We start from the raw sequence: 23,485 nt of genomic DNA, 5'->3' as shown, positions 1-23,485 counted from the left end.
TTAGTTTGGATTAAATAGTTCAGAGCAGACTGCAGACGTCTAGGGTGTTCCTGGTAATGAAGAGTTTAGGAGTCTTAAGTCTACCTCAGACCAGGAGATCATTGACTGTGTCCTTCACAGTGGTACCATCTTCATCTGCTTAATTGAACTCCAGACTTTCACTCAGATGATAATCTAAGCTAGATGATGGTATATCTAAAACATATTTTTCTTGACAGTTGACCAAAAAAAATAAAAAACATACAGTGTACAATTTTCTGTAATCTAATTTAGCATCTAATATGAAAAAATTGGCTGAGTAATAAATAATAAATGTAATAGGAAGGGAACTGTACTGTCACTGAAAACAGCAAGCTGTCTTGAGTAATCAGGTTGGAGAACAAACTGCTGAAAAACATTCCATTGGAAAGCAGAAATATCTACACAGTAAAGCAATACCAACAGCTTTGTGTGGCTCTCTGTGATGCTGAAGAGTGCTTCTTAGCACAGTGTGTCATCATCCTACTGCTGCTGAAATTTATGTTGTTTTGGGTTTTTTTGTAACTTTTGGAACAGGTTTATTTTATATTTATTTCCATTTGTGCCATTTCATTCTTGTTTTCAGATTTTGATGTATGCAACAGATTAAGCAGTGCACTGACAGAAAAGGGAGAAAATTCATAAAAGTCTGGCTCTGTCATGGAGCTGAGAGATTTAAAAGAACACTGTCAAATTACTGAAACCAAAATAATAGGTTATGTAAACTAAACAGCTCGACTCTTGCTATTTATTACTTGGATCCTGTTTTCCTTTTGAAATGTTCCAGGCTCACAAGTTAAATGGATTCTACACACAAACATTTGTGGTACTAAGTATGAAGTATACTAATGGTAGGTTTAAAATTGGATAATAACAAGATTATAATACTACTGAAGAGGAAATACAAAAGGAAAGGAAAATAATATGCCTTATATGGTAAAAAGTAAGGAGGATGTTATTTCAGTTTGAGCTGTACAAGATGTGATTAGTACCACAGATAAGTACTACCCTGTTCAAATCTTTTCAATTTGAGACGAATTATTCAACTGCTCAAAGATACAGTATATATATCAGCATGCATATGCAAAGAGTCAAAAACTATTCCCACTAGACTCTGTGGAAAATTACTATTGTGACCAGTGGGAACATAACCAGGTTGGTTGTAAGAACATAGTGTTAAAGGTTACAACACAAAGGAGTCACAGTTGTAGTTTACCTCTGATTCACTGCATGTTGCTTGTAATTTGAAATTTGTGTGTACTATTCTCCTTTTTCTATATTTGGCATTGTCACCCTTTAATAGTGTTGCCAAAGTGCTTTGAAATCCTGTAGATTTCATATAAGCACAGAGTGCAGTCTATTTTTGTGTCTTCTTTGCATTGTACTCGAGATGGAATGGGTATATTTTTGGCATATACATCTTTGTGGCTCCTCTGGGGACAGGAAAAAAGAAGTAAGAAAGGAATGATAAGCATACTCCTCAAAACGAAGGTAGCTTTTCAAGACAAAGTTTGTATGTTATGCTCAAAGCACTCAAGTTCACTAAGAAAACATCATATGTCATGGAAGTTAATATCTCACATTTACATTTTAATTTAAGGAGCTTTATCCAATTGAATGAGATGGTAACTGGCTGAACAAAACTCTAGTTTTGTGAATATTCACAAAGTGAGCCTGCTTGAGAAAACTAATGCATTCTATTTTCGTGCTCTTGCTTGATGGCTAAATTATTTTCTTTTGCATTCTTTTTCCTTGAGATAGCTGTCATTAACTGGGATTGCATGAAGGGTTGTTGTGTTTATTTGTTGGTTGGTTTTTGCTGGTTTTTTTTTTTATTTCGTCTGGGATAAATCCTGTAAGAGTTGGCTGATTATGTGACCTCTGCCTTCTGCATACTAGCTTTAACTGGAAAACAGATATCTGAAGTTGCCAAAGAAGCTAATAGGCAGTAAACAATTCACTTTATGTACATGAATTATGAGAACTATATTCTTCATGAGAGTACCTGTTCGTTCCAAGTGAGCAACATCATGTTTGTGGGTTTTGAATCAATGGGTGTGGTTCTTTGATGTATCTGAAAGAAGCTTATGTGGTAATATCCGGATAGAAGATGGCTTTTAAGCTCTAATACATCACGGATCAGAGGAGCATCTGCACTGCCTGCTTGCTTCTGTGATTTGTTTTGTCCATCCAGTTTGTGATACTCTGTCTGTTTTGTCAAGCTGAGTTTTGTATTCATTCTGTTTGTTTCGTGCTAACAGAAATGGACTAGATTATACTGAACGATGTTTTGATAACAACACTTAAAGGTAAACTTTATCCTGGGTCCAGTTAAACAAATCTACTTCCAAAGAGTAGTTCTGTTAAAGAAAGAGCTCTGAGTGGTATCTTCGTGTTGATACTGAATTAGCAAAAAGCAGGGTAAATATATGACTGTCTTCGCTATCAGTGGATGCTGTGACTGAAGACTGGACCACAATACTTACGTGCAGTGCTCCTGAAGCTGAAGATACATAGTCATGATTCCCAGCAAGATTTTAGTCTACCACAACCCTTCTGGGGGCACACACACAGAAACTTACAGAAGTACTAGAAGGCGTAAAAAATCTCATGGAGAATTGTTCAAAAATGGATATCGTGTCAAAGCTGGACATAATATCCCTGAAAAGGAAGAACAACATACTTTGCGAAACTCCTTGGTGTCTTGTTATAGGGTCGGCTCATACTGGGGTAAGGTTCAACTTAACTTTTCCTTCAGAACTGTAGTTTGCTATATTGTCTCTTGTGCTAGTATTAATATCTTCTAAAATAGATATTCTGTTTAATTTTTCAACTTTAAAAAATGCTACGGCATTTCAGTTGCTTTGTAAGAAGAATTCCTTCCCAAACTAACATATTGTAGTCTACTCCTATCCCCTCATCAATGGGGTTCAGTGTTCTCCTAGAATCAAGTATTCCAGTCTTTATTGAAGGATGGAATGTAACATTCTGCAGTGGTGGACAAGTATTCCAGTCTTTATTGAAGGATGAAATGTAACATTCTGCAATGGTGGGGATTTTAAGAAATTATTTTTGAAGCTGCTGTCATTATTTTAAAAGGTATCAAAGTAAGTTGAAGAAATGTGCCTCAGAGAGATTTATTAATGAGTCTTTGTTTGAAAGCAATTAGTGTACAGTCTCTGTAAATTCTGAACTTGATGCAGTTTTACTGTCCTGGCTGTGGGGAAATGTATAAAAATATTTTTGCTGTGTTGCTTCCAAGGAAGGCAGATCCTTTTCCACCCATGTTATTTCTTGCCTATTTTCTTCGAGTTTTCATTTTCAAGCCTATCTACAGGGAATGGGATCTCATGTTACTGTATTGCACTGTGTGAAGGCATTAAAATTGGGATTATTTTGCAACCTAAACATTACCCCTCCATTATATATGTGTCAAAAAGGTTCCTAAATATGGATTCTAGGTTTTTCCATTTTCAGTAAACCATGTGGTTCTAATGAAATCTAATGTAGCCATCCATGTGGTTCTAATGAAATCTAATGTAGATGTAGCCATTGATAGGTTTGATGAAAATACCATTCTGATGAATGGGTGAATAGTTTGTCAGGAGTAGAAGCAGTATAGAGAATCTCTGTGTATTGAATACTTACACCAATATTTTTGAGATACTATTGTCAATAAGGGAAAAATAAGCAACATAAGGCAATAAGAAAGGGATTATGTATCTTGCTGATGAGAAGTAATGTGCTGCTTGATGCTGTTCTTGTCGATTGACCTCTCATGTTGAATGAAAGAATATCCCAATTCCTGTTTCTGTTTATTAGAATCTCATTAAAGTCAAATAAATTTAATTGTCATGATTTCCTTACCCTCCCCTTTAAAGACTGAAAATTATCAATTTTGGTTTGAGTGGGGTAGGGATTCACAGCCCACACATAATCCTGATTGCTGCTGTATATTAATCCAGTGAAAAGCATCAGTTCTGCAGAGAGACTGCATAACTGTCTGATAGATAGGAAAATAACCCATTTCTGCATCTTTAAGACTTTAAAGTCAAATAAAGCTTAAAATAATGTTTGTTTTGCTGTGGACTTTATAAAGAAAATAATTTTCTACTGTAATTGCATTGCCACTGGCACATAGCTTATTGGTTATGTTTATATCACTATTCTGGTCTAAAGCATCCATTTTCTGGGTCCTTATTAAAGAGTCAGGAATAAAAATATTCCTGTTGTATTCTGGATCTAGCTCAGTATTTCAATATGGTATATTGCTTCCTTCTGAACAGATAATGGATTTCTGCAAGACTGATTTCAGGTGTTTGGGATTATCTGGCCCTCTGAGTGATCATTTAGTAAGGTGTGGTCTATCTTTTTTGCAGATTCTTTTTGAAGATTCTAGATTGAACACTCATGATGATATTATACACATAACTTACATTTTCAGTGTATTTTGAAAATGGTCTGTTTGCTGTACAGGCAACATGGGTAGCTAAACAAATATTTTTTGCAGTAAGAAAATAATTCTGTGGTATGGTTGGAGGTTTATTTGAATCATCATAATTACAACTCACATTATTGTACTAGAGGCAGAAGCTATTGACTAAAACACTTTATCTCATATTGTTAAAGGAATCTGGCTGATAATCATAAAAGTTTTCTTCTGGTCTGGAAATGTGTGAATCTCTTAGATTTGTCCTGGGCTTCACAGCTGAAATAAACTCCAGCTCACAAGCATATTTTAGTCATCCATTTAGAAGCAGAAGGAAATCTAGAGGCTCTTTCATTTATTTAATCTGTGTATTTTTCCTCTGATTATAGAGATTTTCTAGGAAAATTATATCTTTTGGTCTTATTTTTCTGTGTAAATTTGAGTGTAGAAGATTATCTCCTATTCCAGTCAGATCCCATAAGAAAATTCCAATGTAAAACCTCTTGCCAAGAAAAAGGTGAGTTACATGATGGAGACAAAGTAGGTAAGCATTCTATTCAGCAGTTTGCATTTAACTTTAGCAGGCAGGATCCATGAACTATGCAAAATTAGAATAGACATTACCATAACACATAAGAAACTTATCCTATCTCAACTATTGATTATATATCATTTAAATGTAAACTAGTTTTGCACTTATTTCATATTAAAAAAATATATTCCTCCCCCATGTATAAAACACATTTCCAAATATTGCCAAGGAAAGAGAGCTGTACATATTTGTGTATGTAGCTGAAACAGCTTTAGTAAAGTGGGAATTTTTGTTAGAGCTCCTGTTACAGAATTTTACTTTCTATTTTTGATGCATAAACAAATACAAACCATTTCTATTCTTGGCAAGTTGGTGGGCCTGGAAGAGATAGCATCTTCTTAATTGTGAGTCAAATCTTATTTGAAAACAGTGAGAGAGCATAGGATGGGGCATTGTGTTACTGATTACATGGGAATAGTATCCAGAGGTAGGCTATTTTTACAGACACTGTCAATAATTACTCTTGAGTTAGACCCCCCAAAATCTTTTCTATGTATTGATCTTACATGAATTCATCATAAGCTACCTACTGAAAAATGTAGGCCATTTTAGTTTGACAGTTGTCTCATTGCAACAAGGTTATTGCTGTGAGGATTACTGTGTCATCAGTTTGCAGACACGTGTACAATTGCAAGCATGCTTCCACATGTCATTAATACCAGCACCAGAATAAAGTGCATTATGGACTTTTCCTCTGGGAGTTATTCAATTGATTCATCATCTGCTTGCTAAGTTCAAGGTGATCTAAATAACTCTACATTTAGGGGCAATCTCGTTTCATCTGAGTTTTATCCTTACAGTTTTTTCTCAGCAGCATCTTTTTGTAGTCTATTTGAAAAATAAGGCTGAAACCTCCAATTTAGCTGCAGTCTTTCAAAATGCACATAATTTACTAGAGGATCAAGCAGTCAATGCTTGAATCAAACAAATTCATTCAAGGACAGCACCTCTTACCTCTTTCACAGGCAAGCTTTACAAATAACTATTAAGGAATGAGAATTCCCCTTTCCCCCCACGTTTGGTTTAGCTAGTATTAGTGGATGTTGCCAGTAGACCACACAAAGTCTTCGCATGTATAACCTCCTGGGGAGGTATGCACACTAATGCATTGTACAGAGTAATTTGTCCTTAGTATGTAGAGTTGTTTTGGCTGGCTGAGTCTTAGTGCTAATAATTTTATGGGAAGCAAACACTGCAGGAATTGTGGGTTTCACTTGCACACAGTGGAATAAATAATGCTTGTATGTTCAGCCCTTGAAAGTGAGATACTGTGAGTGCCTGGAAACAAGGTGATGCAAACCTGCCAACTGTAGCCCTGACATTGTCCAGTCCTTTTATGTGTTTTGTTCAGATCACTTTCCAGAGTTCTTCTTTTACACTATTCTGGAATACCCATCTATTGGCAGTCAGGTGAAGTCCCTGGTGTCTGGAGAAAGGAAAACATTGTACCCATCTTCAGAAAGGGTAGAAAGGAGGACCCTGGGAACTACGTATGTGTCAGCCTCACCTCTGTGCCCGGGAAGATCATGGTATCAGGTCCTCCTAGAGACTATGTTAAGACACATGGAGAACAGGCAGGTGCTTCAAGACAGCCAGCATGGCTTCACCAAGGGCAAGTCCTGCCTGACCAACCTAGTGGTATTCTATGGTGTAGTGACTACATTAGTGCACAGGGGAAGAGCCATGGGTGTCATCTGTGTGGAGAGAGAAGGATTTGATGAGTGGACACTTTGGAAGATTAGGATTTGGTTGGCTTCACATGGTGGTAGTCAGCAACGAGAAGTACAGATGGAGATCAGTGACAAGTGGTGTCCTTTATGGAGTCTGTACTGGCACCATCACTGATATCTTCATCAATGCCATAGACAGTAAGATCAAGTGTACCTTCAGCAAGTTTTCAGGCAACACCAAGCTGAGTGGTGCAGTTGACATGCCTGAGGGACAGGATGCCATCCAGAGGGACTTGGACAAGTTTGAGAAGTGGGCCCTTGGAAACATCATGAAGCTCAACAGGCCAAGTGCAGGGTGCTGCACCTGGGTTGGGGCAATCCCTAGTGTCAATACAGGCTTGAGGGAGGAAGGGATTGAGTGCAGCCCTCCCAAGAAGCACTTGAGTGTGCTTATGGATGAAAAGCTGGATGTGAGCCAGCAATGTGCACTTGCAGCCCAGAAGACCAATTGTGTCCCAGTCTGTATCAAAAGCAGTGTGACCAGCAGGACGAGGGAGGGGGTTCTACCCTCTACTCCACTCTTGTGAAACACAAACTGGAGTACTGCATACAGCTTTGGGGTCCTCAGCACGGAAAGGTCATGGAGCTGTTGGAGCAGATACTGAGGAGGGATCAGAGGGATGGAACACCTCTCCTATGAGGAAAGGCTGAGGGAGCTAAACTTGTTTAGCTGGAAAATAGAAGGCTCTGGGGAGACCTTAGTGCAGCCTGTCAGTACCTGAAGGGGTCTTACAGGATGGGGAGAGACTTTTTACCAAGGGCCTGCTGCAATAGAACAGAAAGTAAAGGATTAAATATAAAAGAGGGTTAGTTTAGACACATATAAGGAAGTCTTTTACAGTGAGGATGGTGAAACACTGCAACAGGTTGCCCAGAGAGGTGGTAGATGCCCCATCCTTGGAAGCATTCAAGGTCAGGTTGCACAGGGCTCTGAGCAACCTGATCTGGTTGAAGAGATCCCTGCTCATTGCAGGAGGGGTTGAACAAGATGACCAACCCAAACTATTGCATGATTCTATGAAAATGACATAAAATGGCATGTGTATAGGAATGTAATAGCAAATGTGGTTTTGTCTTGAGAACTGTAGAATACTGGAAAGAATTAACTTGCCATCATGATAAGGAAAGCTGCAAATTTAATTTAATTTTTGTTCTTTGTATTTGAACCACACAAAGCAGGTAATGCACTGAGGTTTCTGAAAATTATTATTTGATCCTTTCTCTGTAATAATTCCTTTAGCTTTTACAACTGAAAGCCAGTTCTATTTGTCGTTAAAGTAAACTGTTCAAGCAAACTCTCCAACTTTTTTATTTATTTATTCTGTTCTCTGAAGGGAATTAAAATGGTGTGGGTTGTAGCAAATGCAGAACTTCATCCATAATGATTTTCTTCTTTCACGAAAAATACATTGAAGCTGTAGTCATTTTGTTTTATCATTTGGTGTCTCGGCAACTAAAATGTATCTCAAGCATTATAACAGTTGGGAGACAAGAGATTTTATTGTTAACCTTGGTATTTCTCAGACTTCTTTTTGGGACATGAAAATGGGTAACTCAGTCATCATATTAACTTCAGATGCAGTGCAAAGAATTTGAGGGGAAGGATTTTTCTCCCACCAGCTATATTTCAGAAAGGTTCATAGGGAATGGAGTGAGGAAGGTAGCTGGATGGAACAGAGCTGAGAAAGTTTAGGTTTGCTAGTAAAGGTCTTCTCCATCCCTGTCCAATCACATCTCTTTGGATAGGATTAGCAACTGTGGGAACTACCGGAAGTGGAGTAAAGGGACACGTCTCTCACCGTTTCAGCAATATGATCCAAAATTATCATCCTCTAATTGCAAATGGATCTGATGTTTATGATTATTAAGATTCATTTCATTGCTTTTCATCTAGACCCCTAAATCCATTTAGCAAGTTGTGATTAATTTTCAAAGTTCCCCACAGTCACTAATTAAAAAAGAAATCTTATGTCTGTGTAACAGGCAGGAGGGTACTTTAAGACCACTTATGAATCATGACAAGGCTACTTAACAGGGCTATTTATAAGCCTTAGCCACAGTAAAAATTTTGTTTAACAACATTCCAAGAATACTGTGAAGAAAACCCTTTGATTTAAACACATCTTGCCACATGCATCTTTGCTTTTGAAGGGAATCTCTCATCCCACTGAGATGATGAAAATTATGATCAGGTTTATATGTTAGTCAGGACCAGTCTCTTTCCTTATGTTTCTAGAAATAAAAAGTGCTTTCTAGCACTAGAATTGAGTAAAATAAATGTAAATAAAGAGAACAGATGAGAAGAAGCCACCCTGGACCTAACTGTAACAGTTGCAATACCACGTTACACAACTTTTATGTAACTCCTGGCTGTACTCTCTAATAAAAATTATCCTTAGAGCTTTAATTTTATAAGCTCTGCATATTTATAATACACAATGTACTTTTATTCATATACCAAAGATCTGCAGCTAAATTATTTACTATGACCATAAGATTATTTTAATAATTTAAGCCCTTAATCTTCTATCATATTTTCTCTTGCACCCACTCTCTTTGTGTCTGTCTCACTGACTTTGTGGTTGTCTGGGAATTGCTATGCACGCAACCTGATTTCAACATACAATGCTATTTCTTTGTAAAAATAGTTGCTTTTCTAATAGCTGAAGTGTAATGCATTCCTATAGTTATAGGCTGATGGAAAGACTTAGAGTAAATTTCCCATTTCTCTAGTCTCCTGCTTGAGTTTTTTGAAATTAGGGTGGAGATAGACAGCATTATTAAAATATGTTACGTCATTATGATTTACCAATTTAATCAGGCATACACACAGTCTACTTTATCCAGGTTATCAGATCTCTTGCCCATAATCTCTTATTTTTCACTAAGCAACGTGGGAGCTTGGAGGACTGAGGCATTTCAGATCTGTATGTGTCTGACAACCTGGAAGAGAAGGACATGTGCACTAGAATTACCAACAGAAATCTCAGTGAGGTTTTTTCCCCTTAGCTTTCAGCCTGTGTATCTCCTCCCATGGCTTCCTACATACACCAAGGCTTTCTGGTAGGATACATCAGCTATTAGGGAAATAAATTAAAACAATTTGAAAAAGTCCTGGTAAGGATCTTGGAACAATTAAATATGGAAGAGCATTTCAAAGGTATTTGGCAATTTGTATGCTACCTATGTTGATTTAATTGATCACTGTCATTGTAATATTTTGTTATAATTTGAATTATTCTTTAATATAGCTTTGTTTTCTTTACTACAGGTTTAAGATTTTTAAGAGCCCTTAGACTGATACAGTTTTCAGAAATTTTGCAGTTTCTGAATATACTTAAAACAAGGTAAGACGTTTTCTTACATACTGAGCTATTTCCATTGGTGACAGAGCATAAATGGCTAAGATTTGGGGTCCTAGTAATACATTATTTTCCTTCCTGGAAAAATAGCAAAATATTTGTTACTTGTTCTTTAAACCTATTTCTGCTGATGATGAATGATTTATCAGTGACAGCATCTTTTGCTATGTTATCATTAGATTTTAACTGATGTGTTGTTACATTTGAAATATCAAGCAGAGCAGTGTGTTGATAAATTAAAAGCAGAATGAATTACATAGCTCTGCTGTGATTAAACATTGCTGCTTTCCATATAATTGGTCCATGTTCTACTGTCTTGGAAAAACAAATCAAAATTCATTCAACAGAATACATTTTAAAAAGTATTTTGACATATTACCAGTGTCCCAATTTCAGGTTTTTTGAAATGAGCATCCTTTTCCACATCAAAAACATATTAGAAATTACACCAAGCTATCTTTATATTGTGTTCATTTTCATAAGTATTTATTTCATATAATCATTAAAATTCTCCAATTAATTTTCTGGCTTGCTGGTTCTTTGGCCTATTAATACATGAATGTTTTCCAAGATTAGCACAATTTTGAACAAAATATCACTTTGAAGGAAATATAATGACATGTTCCCATGACTTGCAGTTGAAGAAACATTGCTTTTCATTATTCTCTAAAATGACCCAGGTGAAGTATTGAACTGAACTTCCAATAATTACTGTAAACTTAGTTCCATTCTGAAATCCTGTGCTCTCTGCACCAGTTGATAGATGTGCAGGTAACTCCAGTGCTTGCAATGATAATTAGTAATAATGAGTAAATAGCTCCTGAGCTTTGTACACACTGACAGTGAACAGCTGTTTCTTCAACTGTGAGGAATCCAGTTTTTGTCAAAAGAATGTGTAGTGAAGTCCCATAGCTTAGAATACTACAAGGATGGTAAAGGTAATTAGTGCAGGAGCTCAGAACATCCAATGAGTTTAACACACAAAATAACCTTGCTATAAGAAATGGCAATCAATGGAGAAGCCCCATAAACTCAAAGGATTTTGGATAAATGCTAATAGCCTCTTCAGTAGTGTGGGATTTGTCAAATTTCAGATCCATAAATGAAAGGATACTGCATTAATCACATTCAGAGTACTCAGAGCTGGTTTATCCAACACTGACGTGTTCACTGAAACAGCATTTCTCTGGTGCAAAATTCACTCTTATATTAGATATCATCATCTTTGTGATTGTTTATATGACTGCCCAAATATCTGTAAACCTTGAATGTTGATTATTGAAAGCCTGGAAAGCAATGCTTTCTTATATGAGTGTTTCAGTTTAGCCAGTGAATTAATCTTTAGCAGTTCATCACTAACAATGTTTGCTTGACTTAAAAACTGTCACTGCCCCAAAACAGTTCTTTATGTCTCTCTCTCTTCCTTGGTCTTCAATAGAAAGACATGTCTGCTCACTTTTGTGTCTTACTTAACAACCTGAAATGAACTGAATAATTTGGAACACCATTGATGTTCACAAAAAATATTTTTGTAAAATGGATGGTCAAATTAAAACAAACAAACAGAATGCCATTTATTTTGGAAAAGTTTTTAGTTACACATGACATAAATTTGACTGTGAGAGTGGTTGGGTTTTTTATTTCTTGCATGAGTGTAGCTTTTAGAAAGCAACAATCTACTGCTAACTTTAGTGTGAAATTTTCATCTCTTCAGTGTGTTCAAAAGTACTATCAGAACTGTGGTTCATGTGGTGGGTATACATTTTCTGTTACAGTACCAAAATGCTTCTTAATTGAAAAGCATGCTGAGCCCTTGTGGTTAATGGGGAATCTGTAGTAATTTTGAAGGAGTTAGAGGAGTTAAATGACTAGCCTCAACAAATTTATTTTTATTGAAATAAAATTTACTTCCCTAAATTCAATCAGTGGTTTCAATTACATTCCATGGCTTTAAACTGCTATTATTAATTTAAAATATTACACTGTATTGCATGCTTTTTGCCAGCTACTGCGATGTTATTTTGCTCAGGGATGGTTAAAAAACTTCTAGAATTAAGATATTTTAGCATTCCTTGCTATCCACTTTTAAAGTTTTAATGAAATTTGCAATATTATTGTTTGTGAACATAAAGACCAAGGATTAATTACAGATCTTGAATTGTTGAACTGGGATAGCAAATTCAGTATATCATTAACTAGCTCTGAAATTATAGTATAGGAAAAACTCCTTAACAATCTTTACTATTTAAAAAACCTGCCAGAGTTCTCTGTTTGAGGTGATACGTGTTTTATATGAAGAAAACATGGAACTAATTCAACTAGAGGCATTTCAGTGTGCTTGGCATTAATAACAAGTAACTACTGACAAGATAAGAAATGGATAGGGTATAGAGGGCACTGTTGTGTTTTTAGTATTTAGTGTAATTGGAGAAGAAATTCTCTCCTTTTTCTCTCTTCCCCAGTAAAAAATCCCATTTACTCTAACCTAGAAATTAAAATTACTCCTGGAATTAGTGACTAAGATACGAGGATTAAAGGAACATGTATTATATACACAATGGGCAGAAGGGCCTTTCCAAAAACTGGAATCCAAAGGAAGAAACTAAACAATGCAAAAATAGAGACAGTAAGGAGACTAGCAAAGTGTTAAGTAATGATTAGAATATCTGAAAAATTGCTAAATATATTTGAAAAGATCCAATAAAACAAAGCAAATTGTTACAGTGGCATATTGACAGACTGTACTCTGCCAAGGATCTGTTTCCCTAATTTGAAATTAAATGTATTTTTCTCCATATTTTTTGTCCCTGTGTTTTAAGAAATTGACTTATGCAGTTTTCAGTTGAAAATTTCTCTCTTTCACTTTGTTATTTTCTAATATTTTTCAACAAAACTACAGAGGCTTAGGCAGGGCTCACAGTAAGGGATTTTGCACAGATGTTGGAAAGAGCTTAAAGAGGGGGAAAATGTTTGTGACTAATCCTTCATCTATATTTAGACTCTGGCAGAAACACAGGCAGTATTTCATAGAGCAGAGACAAGGTACAGTGTTTAATAAATCTGCAAAAATAAAATGTACCTAACAAGTCATGTAAATTATTATTCTTAATGTCTGCTGCCAGCTACCTGTATGAGAGTAATATGTGAAGACCAACTGACACATTATTTTATCAGGAACATCTCCTGTTCTAAGTTCAGGTGAAGGATGATATTTGGCCTTTCATATTGGAGCTTTGCATTAGCATAACTCCTATGATTTTGTTTAATTGTGAAACCTATTGGTTAGGGTCCTGTGCTATCACCAACAAAATAGGGACTTTAATCAATCATACTTTAAGAAAAAGAGAAATAGAGAATATGTGTTGTTGTAGGTGAACACTACTTAATGGCAGGAAAGCTGGGAAATTATTTAATTTTTGAGTACAGTATTCATTACAGCATCTGTCACATTACCTAGTTATACTATTTTCCTTGTACCCACAGGTGCCCACTTCACTAACTGCAACTCTGTAAAATATTTTTAATGGACTTGGTCTGGATAATTTTCCAGGTCCTTTTCTCAACTTTGTTCAGAAAATAATGCATTTTTTTTTGTCCTTGAATTACTTATAAACAGAAATGTTAATTAATTCTACTGCAAAACTACTACTGCTAATGCTGATAGTGAATTTTTCCCAACTTTTATAATTTCTTAATGCATTGCATTACTAATCATTGTGGGTTTTCCTAAGGCATTGTACCTGTTTATAAATGTTTTCAAAACCATAGGAGAGCTGTTTCCAATACAATTCCATGAATGGCTAAGATTTTTTAAACACAGTCATACATAGACTGCAGTTCCTTGTGTGTTTGTTGAATATCCATCTTAGGACAGTGATTTTTGTGAGAAGAGAGGGAGCAAATTTTACTTATATTTCTTCCACAAGATTTTATATATGTTATTTTACCACTGAATTGAGTGAGGTTCTTGCTTCAAAGTCTCTTCTGGCTACCATAGGGAGGATACTGCTCAGTGGGACTAAAAGTAGTTTGCAGAGTTTGATTGGTAGGTTTATATTTTACTTTATTTAAAAAATTTTTTTAAAAGAAAAATGTGAATGTGAAAGATGAAATACTCTATCTTCATGTGAATTTTCACAAAGAAGTCCATAGGAGTTCATTAAGGCAGAATAAATGAAAATGACTTAGGACTTCATGCAGGAACTGTCAAATACCAAAGTTAGTTAATTAGTTAATTTAGGAATCATAATTTTCTCATGTGTGTTTATGTATTTACATATGAATAATTCCAAGGTGTGTAGCAATTTATGGAAATATAGCAATATAAAAGTACAAAACCAACTCTTAAGAAAAAATATATAAGGGAAAGAAAGAGAGAGAGAGAAAGGCTAAGAGTAGATGGTGGAGAGGAAAGATATGACCACTCCTGGATCCAGCAATGAGACCTGATGGCAATTTAGATGTCCCTTGGTAAAAGTGATCCTTGCAGTCAAGATCTGTCAGGGGTGGAGGAAGCCCAGGAAACAAAAAGTTCAATGGGTTAATATACATTCAGGTTCAGGTGGGAATGCCTAGGTACCTTCCCTGGTGAGGAAAGTCTGATGCAACACTGTGGATTATGCAGAGTCCTCTGGTAGAAGACCCCAGAAATGAGTCTGGGGGAACTTCGGGCATCTTTGATGGTTTATGGTCTCTTCTAAGATGTGATGGCTGTTTCTCTTGCCAGTGCAGTTGAGTAAGTTAGGCCTTATCAGGAGGGATGAATACCTTCAGGCCTGCATGTGAATGTCCCTATACCTCCCCTGGAGTAGGGGAGTTTTTGTGTCTGAGACAGTGATGTAAGAGAGGAAATGTGCAATTTCAAAGGATCTACTTCTTCTTGGCCTTTTCCCTTGACTAACTCAAAACCAGCTAGTTGCTAAACAAAGGTTGGTTTGATGCAATCCCCTTGTGATGGGTGAGCCTCTTCTCTGCACCTGGGCTGTTCTTATGCAGATCAGAAGTTTCATCACTACACCCAAAACCTCTCCTCTGCTTGAACTGGAGAGGGCAAACTTAGCATTAGCAAATCACCCTGATGCTTTTGCAAATGGTTGATAGTTTGAGTCATTGACCTTTAAGATTTCAGTCTTCCACACTGTCTAAATTATGAAAATGTGAACTTTGCAAAGACAAAATGCATATTTTGCATAAACTTTTGATAAAGTTTTTTAGGAAGTCTGTTTCTCTATGGAAATAACCATCAGACTCTTTAGTCTAAAGTATGCAGTTGTATACACGTTTGTATTAAAAATGTGTGAAAAATGCTAGTCTAAGTTCCTCTTTGTTTTGTTTATTTTCAGTAATTCCATCAAGCTAGTGAATCTGTGCTCTATATTTATCAGCACGTGGCTGACAGCAGCTGGGTTCATACATTTGGTAAGTATATTTGAAAATACTTCATTGACTTTTTCTCATGAATCATGTGCTCGCTGAACTACTTTATTGCCTGAAATTGCCTTGATCTGGATAATCCCTTAACACATTGATGGAGTACAATAAAAAGGCATCACAACTTCCCAAATGTTAGGTTTCTACTCAAAACTAGGTCGGAATAGTAAGAAAGACATCATTAACCTCAGCGATAAAATAGACTTGGACTGATGGAACTTGTTGAACCATGAGGATTTACCAGTAGGTGGCAGCGTTTGCTAAAGAACTCCGAGAGTTTCCTGGGAGGGCTGGCAGAGCTGAAGCCATTCTGGGGTCCTGGGAAACCAATGGTTGTGCCAGAGACACACATTTCTGTATCTCCATGAAAAGTAGTGGGATTACTATCATTTTGGATAGAAATTTTTTAGAGGTTAGTTACTACTCTTTAAATTTCAAATTGTTTAGGTGTAGTTTTCAGTCACTGCTAACATAGAGTTTTGTAATAGATTTCTATTCTGCACTTAATACTTGAAAAATGTAAGATAGTATAGAAGTACATCAGTCCATAAATGTGAATATAGGTGAGTAGGTGTGTGTCAATGGTGTGTTTTAAACTAAGAGCTTTTACGTGATTGTCAGGTAAATATAGTCAAATATGATTAAGTGGTTGTCCTTTAAGTACATTTTATGATTAAGTTAGAATTTCAAGCTGCTAGTAGTAATAATGTATTCAGGAAAGTTTTGGACTAATATTAAAATTTAACGATACTGGTGTCAATATGGAGAAATTTAATTGATTTCATTGAATTAATTAGAGCTGCATCCAGCTGTACGAGATTAAATTAAAAATGTTTATTTTGTTGCAATATCAGTCATTTATTTTTCACCCATATAAAAATACACCAAATTTTTGAATGTTTTCGTTTATGATATATTTCTCATTCACATAGGACCATATATTTGAGCTCCACAAATATAGCATTTTTATCATAGAAACAATAGCTTTTTCTATTTTTGAACAAACAAATAAGCAAACGCAGCCCCCCAACGCTTTAAAAATTACAAGAGCAAGGGAAAGCTATTTTCTAGGATTTGGATTTTGGTAGGGTTTGGGGTTTTCTCCTTGGCTTTTCAGTGTAAGTTTATCTATTCTACTGTAGAAATATTCCAACTTTTTACTGTGGAATAAGTGTTAGAGGACATGCCCCTTTCCCACTGATAAATTTGTAGCTTTGTCACGACAGTAGCTGGCTTCTTGGAAAAGTAATTGTATATCACTAAATGTCTCAGCAATGCCTTTAATAGCTACATAATCCTTTGAAACAAACCCATTAAAGAGTATAATTGCATTACATGTAAGATGCACTGTGAAAATGTCCTGAACAAATTTTTATAAAATGAGCTTACCTAACTACATTCATAAGTTATATTATATAGTGGTGAACGGAAAGATACTTTCCATAAATGCTAAGAGTGGCAAGGGTATGTATATTGGCAAAAGAACTGTAGGCCTATATCTGGGACAGGGTCAGGTTCTGTATTTGTTCAAAATAAATCACAGGAAAGGATTCAGAGTTTATATTATATGCCAAATTATATATCTACACACACATGGACTTGCCTATAGCAGTATAAATAATTTAAGCTACAACTCTATTAATTCCTTATATGTTTTCTTGTACATTTTAGGTGGAGAACTCAGGGGATCCATGGGAAAATTTTCAAAATAATCAACCGCTAACATATTGGGAATGTGTTTATTTACTGATGGTTACAATGTCCACTGTTGGCTATGGAGATGTTTATGCAAAAACAACCCTTGGTCGCCTTTTCATGGTCTTCTTCATCCTTGGGGGATTGGTAAAAACTCTTTTTTTTTAATTCTGCTTATTATTCTAGATACCATAATACTTGATCCTGAATATCTCAATGTTGTAATTAAAGAAACAATAATAACCTGGATTAGTGAATTAATATTAATTGTAAAACTTTTAAATATGTTTAATATTCCTTTTTTTCCTGTAGAAAATATTTTGTCAGAGCTTGTCAAATTAGTTCAGTTAGAATTTTTCTAATCCATTTAAATGAGTAATGCATGTGAATACATAAAGTGCCTTCATATTTCAATTTATAATATTATTTGTAGTCCTCTACTTTTTAGTGACTGACTGTAGTGCATTTTTTGGAGTCTGCTATTGATATTTAAAGGCACTTTGCGGTTTCAGATGTCCTACCCACCCTTCTGTGTTCCTTCCCAGAATTCCAACAAACACTGTGGCTTTGGACTGCCTTAAAGAGCAGCTTGCCTGATCCAGATGATGGCAAACCACATTCTCTTTAATTTCAAACATCCTTTCATATCATGTAGCACAATTTAAACCCACAATTTATCACATGACCATAACCAGTATCATTTTATATCAGCAAATTCTCGTGTTCTTTGTCCTGTATGTAAATAGCATCAAAGGTACTAATTGTCTTACGTCAACTTTTCTATTATTTGTCAGTGTTAGTATTATAGAACCTGTTGTAATGTTATTCTCTTAAACAGCAAAGTTTATTTCAATATTTACACTGTGCAAGGTAAGTGCTTCATGGATGAGTTGTAATATATATTGTGCACATACATACATACATATGTGTATTGGTGATTTACCCTCATATTTATTTCACATATACATACATCTTGCAGAGATGATATGTATATAACTAGTGTTACGAATGCCATATATGATATGCATAGATGCATATATATAGGCATTAAATATATGCATTCCCATGTCTGTTTATTGACATACGAAGACAAAGATCATGTCAAATGGCAGTAGCTCTTCGAAGTATCCAGCCACAAGGAAGATGTTTGTTGGACAAAACATGGCAGAGTAATTTTTATTTTCTCCTCAAAACCTTTTTTTCTATCACAATATTCCAATCTTTCTAAACCCAACAGCTTTTGAAAAAGCTTTTTTTGGGGCTCTATCACAATATTCCAATCTTTCTAAAACCAACAGCTTTTGAAAAAGTTTTTTTTGGGGCGGGGGGGTGATCTTTTTGTTTCTTGATGGGGGAAATAACCCCTGATTCCATCTTGTTTTTGTCTTCTTTTAAATCCTAATAATGGAGGGGAAAAGCCTGTATTTTAAAACAGAAATGTAACCGTAGTGATAATATTTGATTTGGTTTTTTGGTTTTTTTTTTTCTGTGGAGCTGGGATAGGTTTTTCCCTTTTGTCTTCTTTTAAATCCTAATAATGGGGGGGAAAAGCCTGTATTTTAAAAAAGAAATGTAACAGTAGTTTTTTTTTGCTGTGGAGCTTGGATAGGTTTTTCCCCCTCTCCTCTTCAGGAAGAAATAAGCATAACTATTTTTTTTGTTATTAGATACCAGTTTGAATTAATTTTGTTCTTGTTTTGTGCGTCTATTTTTCCTCTTTTGACCATATACTTTATTTATATGGTGTGCACCTTCTCCAAGACCAACTTTTACATTGAGCCCTCTTGTTTTGTTTGATAAAAACTTTTACTTTTTTTTTGTGCACCTTCTCCAAGACCAACTTTTATATTGAGCCCTCTTGTTTTGTTTGATAAGAACTTTTACTTTTTTTAAAAATTTCTTTTTAAACAACTGCATAGATCTAATTCTTTTGCATTTTCAGATCTTAAAAATATATATCTTCTGAAAATATTCATCATCCCCCTTTCTTTGGCCTCTCTTTTTAGTCTTTTCTTCTGTCTCCTATCTTCTTCTTAGGCCATGTTTGCCAGCTACGTCCCTGAAATCATAGAGTTAATAGGAAACCGCAAGAAATATGGTGGTTCCTATAGTGCGGTTAGTGGAAGAAAGTAAGTATCCCAAGAGGCTCTGCTGCCTCTGCTGCAGTAGAACACTCTCTGCATGCCATTTTCTTTTTTTTTTGTGTTTTTGTTTCATGCATGTAGGCAATGTTTGCTCGCTACGTGCCAGAAATTGCTGCTCTCATCCTTAATCGGAAGAAATACGGCGGAACTTTTAACTCAACCCGAGGCAGAAAGTAAGTCAAAAAAGACCAGGTGTGGTTGTGTGACTTTAAAGAGCCCCTGAAGGTGGTAATAGCTGACTCACAGCTTACAAGGCTGTATTCTTTGACATCAGATGTTACCACTGGAGAGTTGTCACACTATAATTAGAGACCTGGGCTATGCTATGGTACAAGTCACAAGAGTTTGTCACTTCAAGAGAACCTGCATACCACTAAGACTACACTGACATATCTTGTAAAAAGTGCTGCTATTACATGTGCAGTTAACTTCTGGAGCAGGGTTGAGTTGTCACTTCACAGTTCTGGGTATCAGATTATCATGTGGTTTACCTTTTAACTAAGTGACAATGATAATTCACATGTTTTTCAGACAACTCACTTCTTTTGAAAACTTGGTTTTACTGGAGTGCAAAATATGAGATTAATGTTGACCATTTTATTCCATTGGACTGACTATCTAAGCAGTCTAATAGTGCTGTTCCTTAATGTTTGGCCAGCAGATTCAGATCTCATGCACCTCCTTTTGACTTCGCATGGATATTACAAACACTCATAATTTTAGCATGTATGACCAGGGATTTTAAAGTAATTTTCTTCCACACACCATATAAAACTTATTCTAAGAAGAGCAGACAGTAGCCTTAGTATCAATATAGTATGGTGAATGAACAAATCCATAAGTCCCACTGTTTTTACCTGGTAGCAAAGGTTAAATTTTATTGGACCACATTAGCTCATTACATTTTTATTGAAAGCCTGCTTGTTTTCTTGACCAAGTTAAAACCAGCTCTTTCTGGCATTCCCAGCATCTAGATGTGCTGGGATATAGCCTTTAATGAACTAGATGTACTTGGTGATATAGTGCAATATAGCACAATATCACCTTTAGTGTTGCCATCTTTCATTTCATGACATATCATTGTGGCATTCACTGGTAGAGATATATTTGCCCTGAAAGACTAGTCATACAGAGAGTCCTTTTCATATACCATAAAGAAGGTATTGCAAGAAATGCATCTAATTAATTGTCCTTCTCCTTACTTTAGGAGGATTGGTTTTTACTTTGTTCCTTTCAAATCGTCACCCATGCAAGATTTTATTAAAGTGGATTATGGTTTTATCAAGTTGTTTCTCCTCTCTGTGTACCGAAAACACTGTAAATGTCCCACAGAGTTAATTCTAGAGTACTGGTTTACATCACTGGATAGATAAAGCAAAGTTTTAAAATTAGATATAGCTTATACTTCTGTCCAGTAATACTCAAGCAATTAGATGGAAAACTTCAATACATTTTTTGAGATACCTTCAAATATCTAGGGTAACTGTAAACACTGATGTTGGAAACTTGCATCATAACTCACTTATCTAGATGAAGAAAATGCCTTGATTTATTTCTAAGAAAGAGCAGTACCATTCATTTCCCAAAATGTTTAATTGTGACAGAGGACAGGAGACGTATTTATGTTCATACTTGGTGTCTCAAGGAGATTACAGAACATATAGCTCTGTTTCTGAAGCTCCAAAGGAGTTGTAACAGAGGGGAATATGATTAAAAACTATTTTACATACAGGGTTTTAGTGTCTCCCCTTCTACATTGTCACTAGTACCCAGCATTGCTCAGATGTCTCTAAATTTGGACCTGATCTTCAGTCAGAACCCCACATCCTGACAAGCTCAACTCCAGATTACAGGCTTCTGCTAGCTTTGGGGCGTGCTTAATTTTGGGTTTTTTCACCTTTTGTTTTTGTCTTTCTTTATATGCACTATCTGTTTGTTTTTACCTCACTCTGTCATCAGTGCTTTCTCTGCTAATCTCTACTGCTCATGTAATTTGTTGTTTGAAACTCAGCTCTGTCATCAGCATACAAACTGTTCAATTTACTTTATGCATTGTTCTCTGTTTCAATTATTAATCGCTAAGTAGTTTAAAGATGTCCTTTGCTCATTTGAGTCTTTCATCAGAGAATCTAAGCTTGGGAACTGCACAGTGAAAAGCCATTAGCACCACTTGTTTGATGTTGCTTTTGCAGTCAGTAGAACAAGATTGATGAAATGTTATGTTTGGCCAAAATTTAAGTTTTCATTTGGAATTCAGTGTTGAGAGAATGGATTGTCAGAACCAATAAGTTTTCCTTTGCTTGGGATATGGGCATGTGGTAGTAATTAGCAATATAAGGTCTTTAGTTGAGCAACCAAGCATAGATTCTGGCATCAAACGTAACGAGAAACTACAGTTGTTCTATTTCTAAAGTCAGAAAGTTTCCAGATAAATTAAATACATGTACAATACATAAACAGCTGAATTTTGATGAAAGATGTGGTTTCAGTCTTTAAAATATCAAATGTATATACTTTTTAACTTTCTCCAGAATAGGTAAATACATGGTCTGCTTTGTAGCATTTATATGTATGGTTATATATGTTGCGTCGTAAACTATGTTTGTGGAATAACATGCTTCTATAAGATTATTAAACATTTAGGTCAAAATTAAAATCAACATAATGTCATGCATGTTTTGAGGATTGCACTGCATCACTTTAATACTAAGGAGAGTTTTGCTATGGAATTGTGATTCTCAAAGTAACTACAATGTGTGCATAAGAATTATTGATACAAACTCCACTTAATAAAGAAGAGAAATAACCAACACACCAACAAGTTTGATCTCACATTTCATTTTGCTTTTCAGCCAATAAAGTCTCCAAAGGACTCATAAACTATATGGGAGTCATCATGCACAGTAAAGAACCTTCTCTCTTAGATAGGCACATACATATGGAGTTTGGAAACAGAATTAGTTTGGAGTCAGTATGCAATTATCACTGGTTAAATTTACTTAATACTAAGTTAGTTGTGAAACTTACTAGGTCATTAAGAAATAACTAATGAAATTATACTTGAAAGATGTTATATTTGCATAATTTCATAAAGTAAAATAGTGACAAACTGCTATCATCACTAAAAGATGAAATAGTTTGTAATGACAAATTGCTGAATGTAAATATGGACATAAAAACTCGATGGAAGATGTAGCTGGAGAAGAAAAATGCTACCTTTTATTACAGTATTATGAAAATTTTATAGCTTAGATTTTAGTTTAGACAGTAATACATAATTTTATATATATGCACAGGGGAAGGTTTTTGTTTGAAATTTTTTCATCAGTTACAAACTGAAAGACTATATATAGCTTGAGTATGAAAGAAATTTCTGAATAATTTGGAGACCAGAAACTGCTTCCCTACATCATGTCTACGCCTAGCTCTTTTCTTTTTGAGGCTTTTGATTTGACTTTGTTTAGGCTGTTTCTATAACCTATCTGTAGAATTCAAGAGTTAGTTTTCAAGGGATCATTTTAAAGTGATATTTCTAAAGTGAAGTACCATAAAATGTTCAAAAGGTATCTGCCACTCTGTCACCATAGGTGAAGGACTCTTGGATTTAGAACATAGCAATATGCCTGCAGGTTTGTTCATGCCTCTGGAAGGCTGCAATGGGCAGTGATCACTTTGTCTTTTGATGGTCTTCTGAAGTGCTCCAACTAACCTCTTACCTATAAAGTTTAGGCTTTATGTCTTATGAGACATGGCTCTTCTTCAAGAAATGCTTGGGTTTGGATAAGTAGATTTAGGCTATAGCACTCTTTTTTTGATATTTGGAACTTACACATCCAGTTCCAGCCAAAATAAGACTTAAAAGATCATTTGTGTTATTTATTTAAAGGAAAAAATATTCGAAGTTTTTTCTTTCTTCTTTATAATATTCGTATTACTCAGGTGTGGTATAAGCTTTGGTTATGGATCCAGATTTGTTTTACCTCTGCTAGTTTTTAATTAAACTTTTATTCTACATCTACTAATTTACTTGAGAATCAAGATTGTTCTTGTTCCATTTCTGTATTAGTGCATTCATATGATCAGAC

The 23,485-nt window shown here is 35.4% G+C and overlaps 1 protein-coding gene across 1 annotated transcript in view; it reads left to right on the top strand.

The window, feature by feature from the left end:
* LOC103806872 (calcium-activated potassium channel subunit alpha-1-like) overlaps positions 1-23,485 on the top strand; it is a gene marked incomplete at its 3' end in the record, with an annotated part of 64,395 nt that overhangs the window by 23,949 nt on the left and 16,961 nt on the right. Inside the window, exons 4-7 of the mRNA XM_009079580.1 lie at positions 10,041-10,116; positions 15,474-15,549; positions 17,233-17,403; positions 19,294-19,385. Coding sequence (XP_009077828.1) covers positions 10,041-10,116; positions 15,474-15,549; positions 17,233-17,403; positions 19,294-19,385 — 415 coding nt within the window. The remainder of the gene's footprint in view (positions 1-10,040; positions 10,117-15,473; positions 15,550-17,232; positions 17,404-19,293; positions 19,386-23,485) is intronic.

This window comes from Acanthisitta chloris, unplaced genomic scaffold (genome assembly GCF_000695815.1).
Source record: "Acanthisitta chloris isolate BGI_N310 unplaced genomic scaffold, ASM69581v1 scaffold288, whole genome shotgun sequence".
In the NCBI taxonomy this organism is placed as follows: Eukaryota; Metazoa; Chordata; class Aves; order Passeriformes; family Acanthisittidae; genus Acanthisitta; species Acanthisitta chloris.
Note: the sequence above shows the minus strand (reverse complement) of the source record. Positions and strands in the feature narration are given on the sequence as shown.